This window comes from Teleopsis dalmanni, chromosome 2 (genome assembly GCF_002237135.1).
Source record: "Teleopsis dalmanni isolate 2A chromosome 2, ASM223713v2, whole genome shotgun sequence".
Taxonomy (NCBI): domain Eukaryota; kingdom Metazoa; phylum Arthropoda; class Insecta; order Diptera; family Diopsidae; genus Teleopsis; species Teleopsis dalmanni.
The window spans coordinates 175,891,302-175,913,175 of NC_051847.1; the positions used below are offsets into that span (position 1 = coordinate 175,891,302).

General features: G+C 30.3%; 8 protein-coding genes across 8 annotated transcripts; 5 read left to right on the forward strand and 3 right to left on the reverse strand.

Annotated features, from left to right (window-relative positions):
* The first annotated feature begins 12,063 nt into the window (after positions 1 to 12,063).
* LOC119681865 (histone H4) lies at positions 12,064 to 12,388 on the forward strand. Its single transcript, XM_038095162.1, has one exon. The coding sequence runs from the start codon at positions 12,064 to 12,066 to the stop codon at positions 12,373 to 12,375; it is 312 nt and encodes a 103-aa protein (XP_037951090.1). The 3' UTR covers positions 12,376 to 12,388.
* A 1,253-nt stretch (positions 12,389 to 13,641) lies between these two features.
* LOC119681866 (histone H2A) lies at positions 13,642 to 14,131 on the reverse strand. The gene has a single exon (XM_038095163.1). It carries the CDS (start codon positions 14,081 to 14,083, stop codon positions 13,709 to 13,711), a length of 375 nt encoding a protein of 124 aa, XP_037951091.1. The 5' UTR covers positions 14,084 to 14,131; the 3' UTR covers positions 13,642 to 13,708.
* A 152-nt stretch (positions 14,132 to 14,283) lies between these two features.
* Positions 14,284 to 14,661, forward strand: LOC119681867 (histone H2B-like). Its single transcript, XM_038095164.1, has one exon. The coding sequence runs from the start codon at positions 14,290 to 14,292 to the stop codon at positions 14,659 to 14,661; it is 372 nt and encodes a 123-aa protein (XP_037951092.1). The 5' UTR covers positions 14,284 to 14,289.
* Positions 14,662 to 15,954: 1,293 nt separating this feature from the next.
* On the reverse strand, positions 15,955 to 20,987 carry LOC119676228. Its single transcript, XM_038087463.1, has 4 exons — positions 20,589 to 20,987; positions 18,783 to 18,846; positions 18,339 to 18,688; positions 15,955 to 16,371 (listed from the first exon to the last, which is right to left on the reverse strand). The coding sequence occupies exons 1-4, from the start codon at positions 20,985 to 20,987 to the stop codon at positions 15,955 to 15,957; spliced, it is 1,230 nt and encodes a 409-aa protein (XP_037943391.1).
* On the forward strand, positions 16,678 to 17,015 carry LOC119681870 (histone H4). The gene has a single exon (XM_038095167.1). It carries the CDS (start codon positions 16,691 to 16,693, stop codon positions 17,000 to 17,002), a length of 312 nt encoding a protein of 103 aa, XP_037951095.1. The 5' UTR covers positions 16,678 to 16,690; the 3' UTR covers positions 17,003 to 17,015.
* On the reverse strand, positions 18,299 to 18,755 carry LOC119681868 (histone H2A). The gene has a single exon (XM_038095165.1). It carries the CDS (start codon positions 18,705 to 18,707, stop codon positions 18,333 to 18,335), a length of 375 nt encoding a protein of 124 aa, XP_037951093.1. The 5' UTR covers positions 18,708 to 18,755; the 3' UTR covers positions 18,299 to 18,332.
* On the forward strand, positions 18,908 to 19,320 carry LOC119681869 (histone H2B-like). The gene has a single exon (XM_038095166.1). It carries the CDS (start codon positions 18,914 to 18,916, stop codon positions 19,283 to 19,285), a length of 372 nt encoding a protein of 123 aa, XP_037951094.1. The 5' UTR covers positions 18,908 to 18,913; the 3' UTR covers positions 19,286 to 19,320.
* A 321-nt stretch (positions 20,988 to 21,308) lies between the features above and the next one.
* On the forward strand, positions 21,309 to 21,646 carry LOC119681871 (histone H4). Its single transcript, XM_038095168.1, has one exon. It carries the CDS (start codon positions 21,322 to 21,324, stop codon positions 21,631 to 21,633), a length of 312 nt encoding a protein of 103 aa, XP_037951096.1. The 5' UTR covers positions 21,309 to 21,321; the 3' UTR covers positions 21,634 to 21,646.
* The last annotated feature ends 228 nt before the right edge of the window (positions 21,647 to 21,874 follow it).

The following is a 21,874-nucleotide window of genomic DNA, read 5'->3' on the forward strand; positions in this document are numbered from 1 at the left end:
TAATGCAAAATTAGCGTTACAATCTTGTTGATTTTGTGAAACAATGAACACATTACCTGGCCCGACCGCAGCCGTGGCTTTCGCAATGCAAGCGATTCCATAAATATCCTGCGGGTATTGTGGAATTGTGATCATTTCGTTATTAAGGCTAAAAATTGTTATTTTTCAAAAATATCAAAAAGATATTTATAAAGTTGTAATTTATTTTGTGATATGAATTTAAAGCTATATAATTTGTTGATAAATATCACGAATTTATTGATATTAATTTTCATGCTCTAATATTTGTACTAATAATGGTAGTCTATATCAATATTTCGAAGAGATATGTAAGTAGATAATGGAAAAATAATTTTAAAGTGTCATTTGCAGTAATAATTTTTAATAAACATACAATTATATTAATTAAAATACGCAATAAGACTAAACAAAGTCTTTTGTGGTGTTTAATATACTAAAGCTTATCAAATTTATCTTACCAAGTTTTTTGCCCAAATAAAATTAATGTCTAAAAATGATAATCCCAAAGACTAGTCACAATTATGTTACGTATATAAGGAACTTATTCGGGCGTTAGGAAATATTGCCGCATTTAAATTCTACATATCTAACATATCTATAAGTTTTTTAAAAAAGTTATTTTTTTTTATTAAAATGAAATATTGCACATTTTATTTTATTAAAATATAGATTTTTGATTGTGATTATCACTTCAAGCTCATACAATGTTTATTTGTTCCTGACAAATAAATAATTCTGCTGATTTTAGACCTATCCACTTAAACCTAAAGTTTACCATTTACAAAATTTTATAAACTCAGAAAAATATGCTCTAACCACATACTAGTTAAATTGACCTGATAATTTTGTTAGAGAAATTTTAGCTCATCTGGTAGAGAAGATATGAAAACGAACATGTGGTTGAGCCAACATAATGCGTCGATTAAGAATATTTTAACCTGAGACTTAACTAACTAAATTATTTTTCTAAATGTAGAGACCGAAATAAATAATAATTATTTAGTGCCAGATTTGGACACTACGATGAATTTGGGAGTAAGTATGTTTGATTCAAACAGTAAAAGCTTTTGATGAGTTTTTAAACTTAAATGGAATTTTGTATTGACTCTGTGGAATATCATACCTTTTTTATTGATAAATTTCGGTCTTTATTATTTAATTGAATCATTCGATTTATCCAAAAAAAAAGCTGTTACTGTGAAATCCACCAAATAGATAACATTTATTTATATTGGAACTCGAAGTGATTTGTGTTAATTCATTTTTTATTTGCATCTTTCATTATTCAGCTTAACAATAACATTAATTTAAGCTTAATATTTATATAGACAATCCATTTCTTGCCTTAGTAAAGATATATAATTTTTTTGACGCTTGAGAAGCAAACGTCATCACGACGGCACAAATTTCTTTCTTTAAATGATCACAAATGGTCGAATTAAATAAATTTAATCTTAGCGAGCTCACGAATTGGTTTACATTAATTAATGCCCTCATGGTGTCTTTATCAGAGCCACTTGACCTTCCAGAACATGGTGCATCTCCAGCATCAAAATTGTTGGAACGATATTTTCCAAACCCGTATTTTGACATTCATCGTATAATTGTTTGACATTTTCGATAGTAACATATGTCGAAAGAACATTAACTAAAAACTAGAATCAATCGAATTTTTTAACAAGACGGCTTTATCAAATATCAGAAGATAAAGTAATTATGCAGCTTAAGTGTGAAGTTAGCTGTAAAAAAAGCGCTCTGTCAGGTAAAAACAAAATTATTTTCCGACAATTTATTAGTAATGATGACTAGTTTTCTTGGAGCAAAGCCCTAGTAAAACTTAGTTAGTAATTCTTGTTAAGTGTCATATTAAATCAACGTACGAAAGTCTTCATTCATTTATTGTTTCAAAGTATCAGAAGTGGTTTCATAAAAATCAATTCAATGTAATCGGGATATTAAGCGTTAGTCTAAAAAAAAGTTTGATAAAATATGTGTCAAAAATTTTTATATAAAACTATAGTGTTTGTATATTTTTGGTATAGTGTTTACATGGTAATAGTATGCATAATATCACAACACAAGTTGTACTCAAACAATAGATCACTCAATATTGTAGGCGTGGTGTGTCTTCTTAATAAATCCACGTATACCTGTATTTCTTATGGGGCTTTGTCGTCTTTTTGAAAACTATTCATAATTTAACCTCAACATATCATTTAAATGTGGCTATCGTGCACAGTTAACAGTATAGCGGCAACAGCTACATGCTGCATGCTGCATGCTGCATGCAGCATATTGCATTATTAAATCATAAAGCCTTGTTTGGTTGGCAGTGATTATGAGAGCTGTGAGAGTTGCAAGAAAAACCTTAGAAAAAAGTGATATTTCCTTGATTGCTTGATTAATGTTGGCCAAGACCGTTCGATTAGCTAAGCGCATGTGGTGCATGCAGCACATGCCTCCTAAAATATTAGCTTCAATGCTCTTTCAAGTGAATAAAAAATGGAAAAACTATCGCAGCAGATACTATTTTCATTTGAGGAAAGTTGAAAATTTAATTTGAGTTCTTCGAAATTTTGGTGGCAGTCGTGGCACTACAAAGTAAAATTGCGTGTTTGGCGTTGCACATAATGGACGTTACACGTTCCTCTGGTTCATGCTAATATGCACAAATGTTATGTAAATATGGCATATTAACATGATTAATGGTTGGCATATCTGTTGATATAGTTTTCATTATTAATTTAAGTTTTTCTTAAATTTGAGAAGTCGACGAAATGATCAATTCAAAAACCGTCAAAAAATTTTAAAATAATTATGTTTGAAATGCTGTCGAAAATATTTATTCGCTGTAAAATTTACGTTTGCTTGATAAATTGCATGCCTCTGCATATATCTGGGGATATCCGTATCCTATATCCATATATACGAGGAATGTATGGTATTTCAATAAAATAATGAATTTTCATTAAAAAGAGAGAATTTAATATTTTTACTGCTAAGTTTTCTGATGACTATAGTGTGTTTTACGTAAAGGCATTCACTTTTAAACCTAGGTTTAGTATTAGGTTTAAGATTGAGTGAATTCAATGTGTCACACTACCACTTTTATTTTTAAATATCCTTATATGATTACCTACGTAATCAAAGTTTTTTCCTAGTGGCTATAAAATTTGTGTTTTCATACTAGTTATCATCTGAAAATATTTAGCAGTGCGATAGGCGGATGGGTCTTTATATGAATATTGGATTCTTTTTCAAAAGAGCATAGAGTAATGTTTTTTAAAATCGATGATAAAAAAAAAATTGAAAAATTGGTGCCAAACTTGCAGAGGTTCAAATGAGCGAGGTATTGTAGGTTTTACGAGGCATATGTTTACAGATATCCAGATAAAATGTTGTAGGAAAATATGAACATCAAATTTTGAATTATAACCACATTCAAAATACTCCAAGAATTTGTCGTTTTTTGACCGAAACAGCATTTCTACAAAATCAAGTTTATTTTAACAGTACTACGGACAGTTCACAGTAGTACAGTATTGTTCAGTACAAACTTATGCTACTGTGAATAGTTTTGAGGAATGAATGAAATTTTCATATAAAATGAAACAAAACTATTATTTAACATATGTATGTAAATATCATATGTGTAAAATATATATTTTGTGAAAATAGCTAAAAAGTGTGGACATATGATAAACTTAAGAATTATTATATATTATAATGATAACTCGTGTGAATCGATACTTTTGCTTTTTGATTTTAGATGTTAGTTTAAAATTTTTTACAGCAAATTCTTTTAACAATAAGTTTGTGAAAACATTTATAAATGCATATATGTATGTATGTAAATGGGTAGAATTGTGTGTCTCTCGAACGCCGAACTTGTGGTTGGCGACCATACTTTCGAGTATGTCAAAAATTTGCTATATCTTGGCAACGCCAAGATATCTATGCTGACAAATCTCTATGCTGACAAAAATGTCAAATGTCAAATCATTAATTTTTGAGGCATTATTTCAAAGACTGCTAAAGATTATTTTTGATTTCCGACTGACTGCATACTTTCCGGTTTAAATATGTAACAAATGAAACATTTGCGAAGTCTTGTTAAGGAAAATCATTAGTGACTATATCAATAACAGATGCCATCAAATATCTGACCAAGTTTTTTACTTTACCACGAAAACGAAATCTGGATGTATACCTGCTGTTCTTGGCATATAGATCGCTAACTCGTCGTCACAACCATCTTCTTGATATTGTGCACACTGAAAAACTTTATATTTAGCTCCTGCGAGTTATTTTTTATAGGCCTCGCCAATCTCTTTCTCTGCATTATTTCGCTCTAACAATTCTGTTATTTATGAATAAAATAATTTGTGTTATAGAGTACACTTTGAAAGAGTTTGATTCCTTATTATGTTAAATAATATCACTTCTTACACAATAATTATTGTTATTAACGTTTTTACTTCTAGCTTAAATAAATTTGAAATTCCGAAAATTAAGCTCCTTATCATTCTGTACATGTTTATTGAAATGTGATTTCTGCAGGAAGTATCCTACACTCTGATTACTGGAGTTTTACTGTACTTATTCCTAGAAAATTTAAGAAGTTTTGAATTAATAAGATTAAATATTTAATCTTTAGAAAAGTATTAGTGTAATTCGTATACGATGAATATTCTGTAAGGAGCCCGTATGTAAAACTTATTAAAATAATAAAATGATAAATATATAAATATATATATATATATATATATTGTATAATAATTTAATATAATTAATACTTTTTTAAGTATTTTCTTTTGTATGAGATAATTAACGTTTGTATTTAATTAGTATAATAAAATTAACTTTTGTTAGGAGAGATATAATAAAAATTGAGTAATTTGTTTTTATTTAAAAATCATTTTAGTATTGAATAATGAACAATAAAAAACTCTTTACTTGTCATGGTATGTATGGTATAATGCATAATGATGGAAGTAATTTTAGTATACCACCTACAATGCAATCAGTGTAGCGCATCTCTTAGTAAAAATGGTGGGAAATTTTTATGATATTCACCAATAAACCAAAAAAATAAATAAAAAAAATGTAGTAAAAATTATGCGAAATACATATAAAATTTAATAAAATTTGAAAAGAGTCACTAAAAAGAATTTCTCAATTCGAAGTGACTGCAGGTCATTTGTGTTAAGTTGCTGACATTAAGCAGTTGCACCAATCAGCCGATCAGCCTATTATATAAAAGCATGCATATATACTCCTCTTCAATGCCGGAGTGCATTAGACATTAACCCTAACGTGTCATAAAATGTCAAACTAGAAAGGCCCCAAGGCAGCAACCAAACCTCAAAGAAAAGCTTTTATAGCGTGAAATGTGAAATAAAAAATTGCGCTACGTAATTTTTATAGCAATTGGAAGTAGATTTGTTAGCTGAAATACGGAAATTCAAATGAAAGTTGAAAGTGGTTATGGGATATCGTAAAAAAATTAAAAATTCCGAATCAAATTTTAGCAATGAAAAACTTTAACATTTTTGTATTGTGGAACGAACAGTGACGCAGTAAATTGGCCAAAAGTCCCAAGCCCACGCAATCAAAATTGCTAACATTAAAAATCTGAAAATCTGGAAATTGTCAACAGCCTGGCACATTGTCAAGCAGATTGAAATAAAAAATTGAATGAAATGATATTAGAAAGAAAAAGGTTAAAAAATAGTAGCAATTGGTTAAGACATGCAACAAGCGATTGTTGCTGATTTTCTTAGTGTCGGCATTGATATCAACGCTGGCTTGCATATACCGCTGACTTTCTAATTAAATCTTTAAGTCGCTTGAAATACTTTTTATGTAATAATTTTAATTTAAATAAATTGAATTTCTAGTGTTATTTTCTGCAAACACAAATAAATATAAAAAAACAATAATTTCACCGTAAATGAAAAACATTCGCTGCCTGCGATATGCTTTAATAAATAACTCGATCTGTCTGGAAATCAACTCATCCTTTTCTTGGCTTTTGGTTTAATAAACGTTGATTGTATTTCATAACAACCCACACAAAGTGCTTGATTGTGGCACGATTTCTGCTTGCCTCCTTGGGCTTGTGTAAATTTGTTCCAATTGTGCACTCACTTAGTTGCGAACTCCATCAAAGATCACAGCTGAGTGCTTAGGCTTTTATGTAAAGTGACATTTCGTTAAGTTGAAGTGTTGTCAGTTTGCGGTGGGTGACCCAGTTTCGTTTGAAATCATGCTCCGAAATCGGTTAATGGTTAAAGGAAGCATGTTTAATGGAAACTTTTAGCAGCGTAGATGATAATTTATGCAATTTATTTGCTATACAATTTTAAGGTAAACCGTTCAAGTTTGTATCAATAGTTTAAAGATAGCGATCATACAAATTTGATTTCATAATTTAATATTTCAACTCATGTTCGTAATTTGCTGTCAATATTGACAACTCTTTTGAAATTCAAAACCGTAATTTATTTAAAGTAATGTGCAATAATATGACTTGAAAGTTAAGCGAAAAAAATAAACATTTTCTTTATTTTAACATACTTTTTTTTTGAAAAAGTTTTTGTCTACATACACTACATGATATCTCACAGTTCTTAAAATTAGTTCATAAAATTGATGGTACCTATACAATGACAATTTTTTTCTATTCACCTAAAAATGTAGCAAATCGATATCAAATCGATTTTATTTTAAATGCGAAGTCTTTCAGTTTCGGTACATTTTTAAAAAATAATAAATTTTATTTTAAATAATTCAAATAAAAATTGTATGTTTTTCTTTATAATGATAGACTTTTTACAAAATAATTCGGGTTTTACAGATTCATGCCTTTATGTTGTATTCGTCCATTCGTTCAATATTATTCTGTTGAGGACTCTTTTGTATAAAATAGAAATATGAAAAGAAAATAAATAACGCATAAAATACTCTACAAAAAAACTGTATAGTATCCATACTTAAGGTCTCCATATATGTATATATAATGCACATTATATCAAAACCATGATATTATTTCCCCATATTGTCCTATTAAGGAAAATCATACAAAAACAATAGACCGATTATCTCTTAAACAATAAATCGGATTTTTCTTGGAAAAAACTATCGCAATAACTTTATATAGCATTCTATCATTTTTTTCTTATTAGTTTTTTACGTAAAAAAAAATTTCGGAAATGCTACAGTTCACATCATAATTTTGATAACAATAATTTTTCTATTTTAAAAAATGCTGTATCGGCCGTGTTAATTGGATTTCCGTATTTAATTTATGTTTAGTCTATTAAATGGAATATCTACTACTACACCCTTTTCCCACTTTTATGTCATGGTTTCTTCTTTATTCTCGCAATCCTACTTTAAAAAATATTGACTACATCTGTTCTATTCTTCCATTTCGACATGTAACTGAATCCCGAAATTTGGCTGTCGACGAAGTTCTTATTAAGTAGGGATTTAGCAATAGAAACTGACAAATTAAACAGGCAGTTGAGTTTGTTTGGAGAAATTGCATAAATCAATATATTATAGACATTGTAATTTTTTTGCATGCGTAAGTGATCGTCAATACGATAGATTATGTGGAAGTAGATATTATTAAAAATAATCATTTACATAGACTCACTCAAACTGTTTTAAAGTTCTTAGGTTTTTGATTTTACCTTTCAACGTGATAGGTTCTAGGTCATAGGAATACTATCAGCAAAAGCAAGATATTCAATTTATTCGGAACATCTGAAAAAATCTAGGCATCACTCCAACAGTTGTTGTAATCTTTCTGTATTGTACAATTTAATAGAAATACAATTTATTTAAAAATCTAGAAAACTATTTGAAATGTATCGTACGACATGTTTCAAAATATTGAATACTAAAATGATCGAACAGTTTTATTTTAAGATTCTCTACATGCTCTAATAACATAAGTAATTCGCTAAATTATTTTATATTATTATTAATTCGAATAATAAGATCGCTAAAATTTCAGATCGCGATAATGATTGTTTTCTATATAGACATATAAAAATATCGTGTGACAATTGTATTTATTTTAATTTAAGTTTAATTTTTTAATTTATTTTATTAATGAAAATTAATCTCTTCACATAAAAATATTGGGGTCCTGAAAAGGACCATTGGTGATTGAACGATATTTACTTATCGTCCGAAACCGTCAAAATTTCGACCTTGTTTCTCCATAGCATGTATGACATCCATGTCAGTTATATTGTTTCTTTGGGCATTCTCAGTATATGTAATTGCATCACGAATCATATTTTCCAAAAATACCATCATTATGTCCTGAATTTCATCGCTTAGGACATCGTTATGACGCTGAACACGATCTTTTTTATGGCGTTGATTACTTTTACCATGACACATATTAAATATTATATTATAACTTTAATATAATTAGCTCTTGTCTTTTCAGATTGATACGGTAAATTGAATTATTTTAAGGATATATTTAGAATTTATAGAAAAATTAAACAATATGAAGAACAGTTGTTTACTCGGCTTTCTGATTATTGCAATATGGGTGTGTACATTATCGTGACCTTCAATCCGTTACAGTGAGTTATCTGTTATTGTTTTCTCTGTCAAATATAGGGTACTTTTATTGTGACTTCTGGGAAGATTTTCCTAAAATTTTTCACGCATATTAGTACTCGTTGAATGAATTTCCAGAAAAATTGAAAACGATTTGCAACTACAGGCAGAATTTTCTACAATTACTCTGATATTTGTATTGTGAGTTCACGGAAATAATTTTTAAAAAATATATATTTATATTGACTTGACAGCAATATTGGACTTTAATGCCATATACTAGTATTAGTAGTTTTGGCGTAGTTAACCATGTTCGAATGGGAAAAAACTTCTTCTATTATCAAATAAATATATGGCATATTTAATAAAACATAACCATAAATTTAGGTATAAAGAACTTTTTTTAATTCTCGAATTTTATCAAATGATGACCATCTTAGTTACAAGAAGAAGTGCACATTATATGAATACTAGAACTTCAAGCCTTACTCGAAATATGACTGTACTTTGAGGAAGAATAGCTTCAAGCACTTATATGGGATATAATATATTGTATGGATGGTTCTTTGATATCAGAACTTATAAAATATATAAATACTTTCCAGCATTAAGCTTTTAATAAAGGATTACTTTTATCTAGGGGTGGAGCAATGCATGCAATTCTTTAAATGGATATATGGAGTCAAGTATATATTGAAGAACAAATTGCTGGGTTACCAATGAAGGATAGTAAATATGAGCATTGATATTTTTTTATAAGCTTAAAACCTATTTAATGGAAATAATTTTGTCATAAAAAAATTAAAGCATTATTATGAACAATCCTCATTATATTTGATAAATATATTAAAAATTACCAGAAAAAAATTTGACATGTATTAAAATTTATTTTGATTTTAAATATTTTTTTTAAATTTTTATTATTGTAATATTTTTTGATAAATAAAATCATTTGTATAAATAAATGAAACTCTAGACTCTATGGTACTCTTTCGTCTTATATAAAATTATTAAAAATTAATATTTTCGGTTTTGTATTGTTAAAATTTCAAGATGACAACCAAAGAAAGACATATTGTTAAAAGCAATAAAGTAGAGCGACTGATGTGTGGAGCACAAAGTGTAGATCCATCGGTAATAATAACGTATATTGCCCTAGGTGCCCCACTGTCACAACCACAATACATCGTTTGTTTAATGGACATTAGTGGGTTGGTGGAGTACAGTAATGAAATTCTTTCACTATACGAATTTAAACAGTTTATGAAAACTAAATTTTACCAAAAGAGCTGTACTATTACAAGCAGTCGGTGTATACCCGCCAAGTTGTATGTCAAAGAAAGTGGAGTTTTAAGAGAGACGGTAGAGAATATCGCATGTTCTAGTATTATGTTGCGTGGTAGAAGAAATCCAATATGGAAACAGCAGCGGCTACACTTGGGTGATGGTGTGTCATCTTTTCTAAACATAATGAAGAATATCAACAATATATCAGAAATTAGTACCGAGAATATGGAATCATTTCTAAACTTCGTAAAAAAATATAACTTCGACGTAAACTGGAAAACTCCTGCTCCAATACTTATGCAATTAGAAGACATGCCAAAAGAGGGCTTTAATCTGCATAGAAAAATTACTGAGATTAATGACAGTAATGAGGAATATTCTTTATTGGTCAGGTTTCTCAACTCACATTCTAATAAAAAAATTTGGTTGCGAGCACTTGTAGATCAATTGTTACTTATACAAAGAGCACATGTTGAACAGGTGACATTTGGTTGTAGCTCAACGAATAAATCAATTCATTTTGCTAATTCTATTTGTGCATATCTTGGATCAAAACCGATTTATTTGATATTTAAAGATTTTACATTAAGTCTCTATGAAAAATGGAATGAAATTTCTGATGGTATTCCTGAAGAATATAATTGTCTGTGGGATTTTGAAGATGTTGACTAAATTGGTAGTCTAATTAATTAAAATGGAAATAGGAGCTGAATGTGGAAACACTAAATTTTAAAATTTATGTTATTTATGTTATGAGCTGCTGATCAGGATTGGTGGAAATATTAAAAAATTAATGTGAAATTATTTTATAATAGAAAATTAGTAAAAACATTATTTTCACAAAATTGTTGAAAATTGTAAATATTGTCTATAAATTGTATTCGAATACTATGTGTCTCAAATTGCTATACACAATATTAAAAGTAAAGTTTTGGGTTTGGAAACGTTCTCTTTTTTTTTACATTAATTATAAATTAAAAAAATAGTAACAATTTAAATATAAATTGAATATTAAAAAATTTGATATAAATAATGTATAATTAAATTTTAAAACCATGAATTTATTTTATAGAAAAATAGGACATAGAAAAATGAAAAAACAATATTTAAAAAAAAACTCCTGCACAATGTGATGTTCTCAAAGTTGCCAGATGTAAAAAAGCGTTGTCCTAGTATTAAAGGATTTCATATGAATAATGTGTAGTTAAATTTTAAAAACATGATTTAAAATGAAACAGCAATATCTAGAACAAAACTTCTGCCAATTGAGAAGCTTTCAAAGTTGCCAGATGTAGGTAAACTACACAAACCAATCTTTGCAATATATATCCTACTATTATACTTGTTAAATCAATTGATTAGGAGATAAAATTAAATATCTTTGCATTTGTTATTTCTAGTAACATAACGATGGTCTTAACATTAAGGTAGCTTCATCTGTAGTTGATTGATTCCACTTCCTCTACTTCTTGGCAAATGCTGCACGTATCACTCGACGGAATGTGACTATGTTGAAATATTAGTATAGAACGAGCTGTGAGTTGCTACAACCAAAAACTTTTTCGGCTTTCCTCTATATGTTACCTGTCATTGGGTCTAAGCGATCACAAAATATGCGCGATTAGTCTATAAGTTATTCGTCAACTCAACAGTAAATTGATCTATTCTCTAAACAGTTCATACATGGCTTCGACATAAGGTGTCGACATTATGTGTACCCACTTCACAGCAATTTTTAGCCAAAAGGAATCGAAACAGTCCATTTCTTGGTGCTAATCTAGTACTACTGTTTTAGTGACATACAACAAATAAGTCTGATTTTAAAGTATCGTAACCGACAGTTATTATAATGATCACATACAACTGCTCAACCTTTTCACGTAGTGAAAACGAAAGACAAAAATTAGTGACGATAAGTATAATTCTTCGTTTGTTGGATATGTCAACAAACAAAAAAGTCATATACAGGCTTGTAAAAAGTCGCTGCAATCACTCTAAATTACTTGAGTGCCATTTTTGAGTAATTTGTTATATTAAGCATTTTTACTCATACCTTTTTCTATTGTTCATTTTTTCTATAAATACTGTGCGTATCTAGTGTGGAATTTATTTACTGTTTAAGTCTGAATAGACAAGTATTATCTGTACTAAAATTATAAATTCAAAATGACTGGTCGTGGTAAAGGTGGTAAAGGTTTGGGAAAAGGGGGTGCTAAGCGTCATCGCAAAGTTCTTCGTGATAACATCCAAGGTATCACGAAACCAGCTATTAGACGTTTGGCCCGCCGTGGTGGAGTAAAGCGTATTTCTGGCTTGATTTACGAAGAAACTCGTGGTGTATTGAAGGTATTTCTGGAAAATGTGATCCGTGATGCAGTTACATATACAGAACATGCCAAAAGGAAGACTGTTACAGCTATGGATGTTGTATATGCTTTGAAAAGACAAGGTCGCACCCTCTACGGTTTCGGAGGTTAAGTTAATAACATTCAACTAACAATGCAATAACAATATATATTGCCCAATGGTCCTTTTCAGGACCCAAATATTTTTATTATTTGAGATAAATAATTCATTTGAACACATACTCGACAGTAATTTATAGAAATATTTGTATTGACTGAAAAGATTAAGATTTTAAGACAAAAATAAACTGAAGTTTAATTTAAGTAAGAGGCTTTGGAAATTTTTCTTACTTTGATTTTCAAAAAACATGTTTTAATGTAGGAATTCAAAATTGTTTTTTTTTTTGACAAGCTGGTATTAGATATAGAAATGTCTGAGAATATTTCAAGATTTGATATTTCTCAATAAAGAAGAAGTAAATATAACAAAGATGTATGTAACATTTCGGTTCTTAGAAAAGTTTACAACGCATAGAGAACTTAATTGTTAGCTCCAATAATTATACAAATAATTGTTTAAGTTTTTTGTCTATACTATCATTCTCAATGTGATTTTACATGGCAAGATTTAGCCTGAAACAATATTGAAAACCGATATCTCATAATGAAATTCTATTTATACTCGTATCACTTAGTATTTAAATGTGTACCTGAATTGAATAAAGCTATAAAAAAATATATATCAGTTTCCTTCAGTTTCCTACCACACAGAAAATAAGTTCCAAAGAGAGAAAGATATTTTTTTAATAACACAGATGCTTTTAAAATTATATCTTTCGTTTGGTAGCAGATAAAATTATGGCGGGAAAATTTCTACCTACTGGTATGTGAACTGAAATGTTTAGGGGTTGCATTATTATAGCATTCATTTTGTATTAAAAAAAAAGTAACTGACAAAATTGCCAGTACAGTTCACACGAAAACCAAGGACATTCAAGAACTATATTTACAATGCATACATATACTTCCAAGCCGAATGAGTGTGAGTATATGAGTGTGAGTGTGAGTAAAATTGAGTAAGAAACTATAAGCCGAAATGAAATGAAGATGGAACTTGAGTAATTTTGTTATCTGCATTTACGCGCCAAAATATATGAGATAAAATCCATGTTTGAGTAAAATTTAATAGAATTGCATACAACCTAAGACCACTGATGAAGAGTATTTGGTAATACTCGAAACAGCGTTGTATGGTCAGCCAAATTTCAATAAAAATTAATATAAAAATTTTGTGTTTGTCCTTTATTTCTTTCTTTGCTATTCGAAAAACGCTCTAAAAGAAATTTTTATATAAATAATAATTGTTTGAAATGAAGTATGTTTTCTTTAATTAAATAAATTGATCGTCCTGAAAAGGACGGTTGTTGTTCGAAAATTTCGAAAGAAATAGTGTTGTAAGATATAGTTTAAGCCTTCTTTTCTGTTTTCTTAGGCAAAAGTACAGCTTGGATGTTTGGTAATACACCACCTTGTGCGATTGTAACACCAGACAACAATTTGTTTAATTCTTCGTCATTACGGATGGCCAATTGTAAATGACGGGGTATGATTCTTGTCTTCTTATTATCGCGTGCTGCATTGCCAGCCAATTCAAGAACTTCAGCTGCCAAATATTCCATTACAGCAGCTAAGTAGACGGGAGCGCCGGCACCAACGCGTTCAGCATAATTGCCTTTACGCAACAATCGATGAATACGACCAACTGGAAATTGTAATCCAGCACGATTTGAGCGAGACTTTGCCTTGCCCTTAACTTTACCTCCTTTACCACGACCAGACATATTTCAATAGTATTTGATTGTTAAGTTGATCTACGTGATCTAAGTTGAAAACAGGCAAACACCAAGAATTTATACCTTTTTCATCCCCTAATGTGAAGAGAGAATTTCTTGAAATTTCTGTTTTAAAAATACTTAAATTCTGAGCGAGGGTAGTTCAAATTTGAGAATTCGAAAAATTGAAAATTTGAAAATTTACATTTGAAATCATGCCACCAAAAACTAGCGGAAAAGCGGTCAAGAAGGACGGAAAGGCTCAGAAGAATATAACTAAGAACGATAAGAAGAAGAAGCGCAGGAGGAAGGAAAGTTATGCTATTTACATTTATAAAGTATTGAAGCAAGTTCATCCTGATACTGGTATTTCATCCAAGGCTATGAGCATCATGAACAGCTTTGTGAATGATATATTCGAGCGCATTGCTGCTGAAGCTTCACGTTTGGCCCACTATAACAAACGATCCACAATTACTAGTCGGGAAATTCAAACTGCAGTTCGCCTTTTACTTCCTGGTGAATTGGCTAAGCACGCAGTTAGTGAAGGTACTAAAGCTGTCACTAAGTATACCAGTTCCAAGTAAATTTTTTTGTATTGAACAATCAACATTAACTCCAACGGTCCTTTTCAGGACCACAAAAATATTTAATTAAAGTCGATAATTGATCTTAAAATTATTAGTATAGACTTCACAAATAAAGGAACATTCCTAAAACGATTGAAATAGTAAACTGCATTGAGTACTTGTATCGGAACAAAAAACATCATCAAAACCAAAAAATTAGATAATTTAATTCACTCTGATTATAGCATAGTTATTAGGTTTCAATTAAAATACAGAGAGTTACAATTCTCAAAGAAAAATTAACAATATGGTATATTCAAAAAAAACCTTACCTAATAATTTATTTAGAATTAATGATGCCGAGGTATATGGTGTCATCACCGACCTATAACTATATATGTTAAACAAAATTGCAGTTTTTATCTATTGTCAGATAATAGAAGTCGGATTTGGTTTCGTTATTATTAAGAATTGTTCTGACAGAGTTTATAATAGTTTAACAGAAGATCATCAAAGTAGAACAGAGTATTTGTAAAATATTTGAGTTTTTAAATGTTTTGACAACTTTGACAAGACATCGTTAACAAATGAAAAGCTTTCCATTTCCAAATTTGATTCTAAATCGACAGGATTCGAAATATGAAAAATAAAGCCGTTTGAATTACTTACTTAAACCTCATCATCAAATTAGCACATTTACTCTTCTTCATGTATGCCTATAACTTTATATTATCCATGGTATTTGTGTTTTTTTTTGGATGTAGCTCTTTAAACTATTAGATAGCTTCTCAAGTCAGTATATGCTGTTTCTGTTCTCACATTTACGTAATATTTCAAAATTTTTTTTATTATAATCTATTTATCTATTAGATGAAATAAATTCAAAACTTTGTACTGTGTCCACTGGTCGATCTTAATCGAAAGCCACAGCGTGAAAAGTGAAACTTCATCTCTTTATAGTAATAAGAATTTAATACAAGTCCTTCAATTGTTATATTAAGTTAATAATTTGAACAAGCAACAAAGCAAAATAACTACTAAATTTCAATAACATCGGCGATCTTGGTCCCAAGTAATTACCCGTTATGATCTTATGGTTAATACTAGTAACCAGGTGTGAAATTTAAATACAGTGTTACAAACATATATAAATACTATAAACGAAAAGTTAAATTACAAAGAATTTCGATTGCTTTTATTCATTTCGTCTGAGTATTATCAATTTGAATATGACTATTAACTATCTCTTTTCTTTAATTAATTTTGGTCCTGAAAAGGACCGATTTTTAAAAATTTTTTTAAAAGTGCTTCTTAAGCACGTTCTCCACGAATACGTCTCGCCAATTGAATATCTTTTGGCATAATGGTTACGCGTTTAGCATGAATAGCGCATAAGTTAGTGTCTTCAAAAAGTCCCACCAAGTATGCTTCGCTAGCTTCTTGCAGAGCCATTACAGCAGAACTCTGGAAACGTAAATCAGTTTTGAAATCCTGTGCAATTTCACGGACTAAACGCTGGAATGGCAGTTTGCGAATTAAGAGCTCTGTACTCTTTTGGTAGCGACGAATTTCACGCAAAGCTACAGTTCCCGGACGATAACGATGTGGTTTTTTTACACCGCCAGTTGCGGGCGCACTTTTGCGTGCGGCCTTAGTAGCCAATTGTTTACGTGGTGCCTTACCACCAGTCGATTTACGAGCAGTTTGCTTTGTACGAGCCATAATTAAACAAATTGTTAAATAAAATTTAATTTAACGAAAAAATGTTGAGAGAGTAAATTTCAAAACAAACTCTTATGATCCATCTCAACTGTTCACATGTTCAAACAGTCATTGTCCTTCATATCCTTCATATCCTTTACATTGTTTATTTCTACCCTAAATTATTTGAGTGCCTTTGAGTAATTTGTTGTATTTAAGCATTGTCACTCATATCTTTTGTATTGTTCATTTTTTCTATAAATACTGTGCGTATCTAGTGTGGAATTTATTTACTGTTTAAGTCTGAATAGACAAGTATTATCTGTACTAAAATTATAAACTCAAAATGACTGGTCGTGGTAAAGGTGGTAAAGGTTTGGGAAAAGGTGGTGCTAAGCGTCATCGCAAAGTTCTTCGTGATAACATCCAAGGTATCACGAAACCAGCTATTAGACGTTTGGCTCGCCGTGGTGGAGTTAAGCGTATTTCTGGTTTGATTTACGAAGAAACTCGTGGTGTATTGAAGGTATTTCTGGAAAATGTGATCCGTGATGCAGTTACATATACAGAACATGCCAAAAGGAAGACTGTTACAGCTATGGATGTTGTATATGCTTTGAAAAGACAAGGTCGCACCCTCTACGGTTTCGGAGGTTAAGTTAATAACATTCAACTAACAATGCAATAACAATATATATTGCCCAATGGTCCTTTTCAGGACCCAAATATTTTTATTATTTGAGATAAATAATTCATTTGAACACATACTCGACAGTAATTTATAGAAATATTTGTATTGACTGTAAAGATTAAGATTTTAAGACAAAAATAAACTGAAGTTTAATTTAAGTAAGAGGCTTTGGAAATTTTTCTCACTTTGATTTTCAAAAAACATGTTTTAATGTAGAAATTCAAAGTTGTTTTTTTTTTGACAAGCTGGTATTAGATATAGAAATGTCTGAGAATATTTCAAGATTTGATATTTCTCAATAAAGAAGAAGTAAATATAACAAAGATGTATGTAACATTTCGGTTCTTAGAAAAGTTTACAATGCATAGAGAACTTAATTGTTAGCTCCAATAATTATACAAATAATTGTTTAAGTTTTTTGTCTATACTATCATTCTCAATGTGAATTTACATGGCAACATGGCCTGAAACAATATTGAAAACCAATATCTCATAATGAAATTCTATTTATACTCGTAACACTTAGTATTTAAATGTGTACCTGAATTGAATAAATCTATAAAAAAATATATATCAGTTTCCTTCAGTTTCCTACCACACAGAAAATAAGTTCCAAAGAGAGAAAGATATTTTTTTAATAACACAGATGCTTTTAAAATTATATCTTTCGTTTGGTAGCAGTTAAAATTATGGCGGGAAAATTTCTACCTACTGGTATGTGAACTGAAATGTTTAGGGGTTGCATTATTATAGCATTCATTTTGTATTAAAAAAAAAGTAACTGGCAAAATTGCCAGTACAGTTCACACGAAAACCAAGGACATTCAAGAACTATATTTACAATGCATACATATACTTCCAAGCCGAATGAGTGTGAGTATATGAGTGTGAGTGTGAGTAAAATTGAGTAAGAAACTATAAGCCGAAATGAAATGAAGATGGAACTTGAGTAATTTTGTTATCTGCATTTACGCGCCAAAATATATGAGATAAAATTCATGTTTGAGTAAAATTTAATAGAATTGCATACAACCTAAGACCACTGATAAAGAGTATTTGGTAATACTCGAAACAGCGTTGTATGGTCAGCCAAATTTCAATAAAAATTAATATAAAAATTTTGTGTTTGTCCTTTATTTCTTTCTTTGCTATTCGAAAAACGCTCTAAAAGAAATTTTTATATAAATAATAATTGTTTGAAATGAAGTATGTTTTCTTTAATTAAATAAATTGATCGTCCTGAAAAGGACGGTTGTTGTTCGAAAATTTCGAAAGAAACAGTGTTGTAAGATATAGTTTAAGCCTTCTTTTCTGTTTTCTTAGGCAAAAGTACAGCTTGGATGTTTGGTAATACACCACCTTGTGCGATTGTAACACCAGACAACAATTTGTTTAATTCTTCGTCATTACGGATGGCCAATTGTAAATGACGGGGTATGATTCTTGTCTTCTTATTATCGCGTGCTGCATTGCCAGCCAATTCAAGAACTTCAGCTGCCAAATATTCCATTACAGCAGCTAAGTAGACGGGAGCGCCGGCACCAACGCGTTCAGCATAGTTGCCTTTACGCAACAATCGATGAATACGACCAACTGGAAATTGTAATCCAGCACGATTTGAGCGAGACTTTGCCTTGCCCTTAACTTTACCTCCTTTACCACGACCAGACATATTTCAATAGTATTTGATTGTTAAGTTGATCTACGTGATCTAAGTTGAAAACAGGCAAACACCAAGAATTTATACCTTTTTCATCCCCTAATGTGAAGAGAGAATTTCTTGAAATTTCTGTTTTAAAAATACTTAAATTCTGAGCGAGGGTAGTTCAAATTTGAGAATTCGAAAAATTGAAAATTTGAAAATTTACATTTGAAATCATGCCACCAAAAACTAGCGGAAAAGCGGTCAAGAAGGACGGAAAGGCTCAGAAGAATATAACTAAGAACGATAAGAAGAAGAAGCGCAGGAGGAAGGAAAGTTATGCTATTTACATTTATAAAGTATTGAAGCAAGTTCATCCTGATACTGGTATTTCATCCAAGGCTATGAGCATCATGAACAGCTTTGTGAATGATATATTCGAACGCATTGCTGCTGAAGCTTCACGTTTGGCCCACTATAACAAACGATCCACAATTACTAGTCGGGAAATTCAGACTGCAGTTCGCCTTTTACTTCCTGGAGAATTGGCTAAGCACGCAGTTAGTGAAGGTACTAAAGCCGTCACTAAGTATACCAGTTCCAAGTAAATTTCTTTGTATTGAACAATCAACATTAACTCCAACGGTCCTTTTCAGGGCCACAAAAATATTTAATTAAAGTCGATAATTGATCTTAAAATTATTAGTATAGACTTCACAAATAAAGAACATTCCTAAAACGATTGAAATAGTAAACTGCATTGAGTACTTGTATCGGAACAAAAAATATCATCAAAACCAAAAAATTAGAGAACTTAGTTCACTCTGATTATAGCATAGTTATTAGGTTTCAATTAAAATACAGAGAGTCACAATTCTCAAATAAAAATTAACAATATGGTATATTCAAAAAAAACCTTACCTAATAAATTATTTAGAAATAATGATACCGAGGTATATGGTGTCATCACTGACCTATAACTATATATGTTAAACAAAATTGCAGTTTTTATCTATTGTCAGATAATAGAAGTCGGTTGGTTTCGTTATTATTAAGAATTGTTCTGACAGAGTTTATAATAGTTTAACAGAAGATCATCAAATTAGAACAGAGTATTTGTAAAATATTTGAGTTTTTAAATGTTTTGACAACTTTGACAAGACATCGTTAACAAATGAAAAGCTTTCCATTTCCAAATTTGATTCTAAATCGACAGGATTCGAAATATGAAAAATAAAGCCGTTTGAATTACTAACTTAAACCTCATCATCAAATTAGCACATTTACTCTTCTTCATGTATGCCTATAACTTTATATTATCCATGGTATTTGTGTTTTTTTTTTGGATGTAGCTCTTTAAACTATTAGATAGCTTCTCAAGTCAGTATATGCTGTTTCTGTTCTCACATTTACGTAATATTTCAAAATTTTTTTTATTATAATCTATTTATCTATTAGATGAAATAAATTCAAAACTTTGTACTGTGTCCACTGGTCGATCTTAATCGAAAGCCACAGCGTGAAAAGTGAAACTTCATCTCTTTATAGTAATAAGAATTTAATACAAGTCCTTCAATTGTTATATTAAGTTAATAATTTGAACAAGCAACAAAGCAAAATAACTACTAAATTTCAATAACATCGGCGATCTTGGTCCCAAGTAATTACCCGTTATGATCTTATGGTTAATACTAGTAACCAGGTGTGAAATTTAAATACAGTGTTACAAACATATATAAATACTATAAACGAAAAGTTAAATTACAAAGAATTTCGATTGCTTTTATTCATTTCGTCTGAGTATTATCAATTTGAATATGACTATTAACTATCTCTTTTCTTTAATTAATTTTGGTCCTGAAAAGGACCGATTTTTAAAAATTTTTTTAAAAGTGCTTCTTAAGCACGTTCTCCACGAATACGTCTCGCCAATTGAATATCTTTTGGCATAATGGTTACGCGTTTAGCATGAATAGCGCATAAGTTAGTGTCTTCAAAAAGTCCCACCAAGTATGCTTCGCTAGCTTCTTGCAGAGCCATTACAGCAGAACTCTGGAAACGTAAATCAGTTTTGAAATCCTGTGCAATTTCACGGACTAAACGCTGGAATGGCAGTTTGCGAATTAAGAGCTCTGTACTCTTTTGGTAGCGACGAATTTCACGCAAAGCTACAGTTCCCGGACGATAACGATGTGGTTTTTTTACACCGCCAGTTGCGGGCGCACTTTTGCGTGCGGCCTTAGTAGCCAATTGTTTACGTGGTGCCTTACCACCAGTCGATTTACGAGCAGTTTGCTTTGTACGAGCCATAATTAAACAAATTGTTAAATAAAATTTAATTTAACGAAAAAATGTTGAGAGAGTAAATTTCAAAACAAACTCTTATGATCCATCTCAACTGTTCACATGTTCAAACAGTCATTGTCCTTCATATCCTTCATATCCTTCATATCCTTTACATTGTTTATTTCTACCCTAAATTATTTGAGTGCCTTTGAGTAATTTGTTGTATTTAAGCATTGTCACTCATATCTTTTGTATTGTTCATTTTTTCTATAAATACTGTGCGTATCTAGTGTGGAATTTATTTACTGTTTAAGTCTGAATAGACAAGTATTATCTGTACTAAAATTATAAACTCAAAATGACTGGTCGTGGTAAAGGTGGTAAAGGTTTGGGAAAAGGTGGTGCTAAGCGTCATCGCAAAGTTCTTCGTGATAACATCCAAGGTATCACGAAACCAGCTATTAGACGTTTGGCTCGCCGTGGTGGAGTTAAGCGTATTTCTGGTTTGATTTACGAAGAAACTCGTGGTGTATTGAAGGTATTTCTGGAAAATGTGATCCGTGATGCAGTTACATATACAGAACATGCCAAAAGGAAGACTGTTACAGCTATGGATGTTGTATATGCTTTGAAAAGACAAGGTCGCACCCTCTACGGTTTCGGAGGTTAAGTTAATAACATTCAACTAACAATGCAATAACAATATATATTGCCCAATGGTCCTTTTCAGGACCCAAATATTTTTATTATTTGAGATAAATAATTCATTTGAACACATACTCGACAGTAATTTATAGAAATATTTGTATTGACTGAAAAGATTAAGATTTTAAGACAAAAATAAACTGAAGTTTAATTTAAGTAAGAGGCTTTGGAAATTTTTCTTAGTTTGATTTTCAAAAAACATGTTT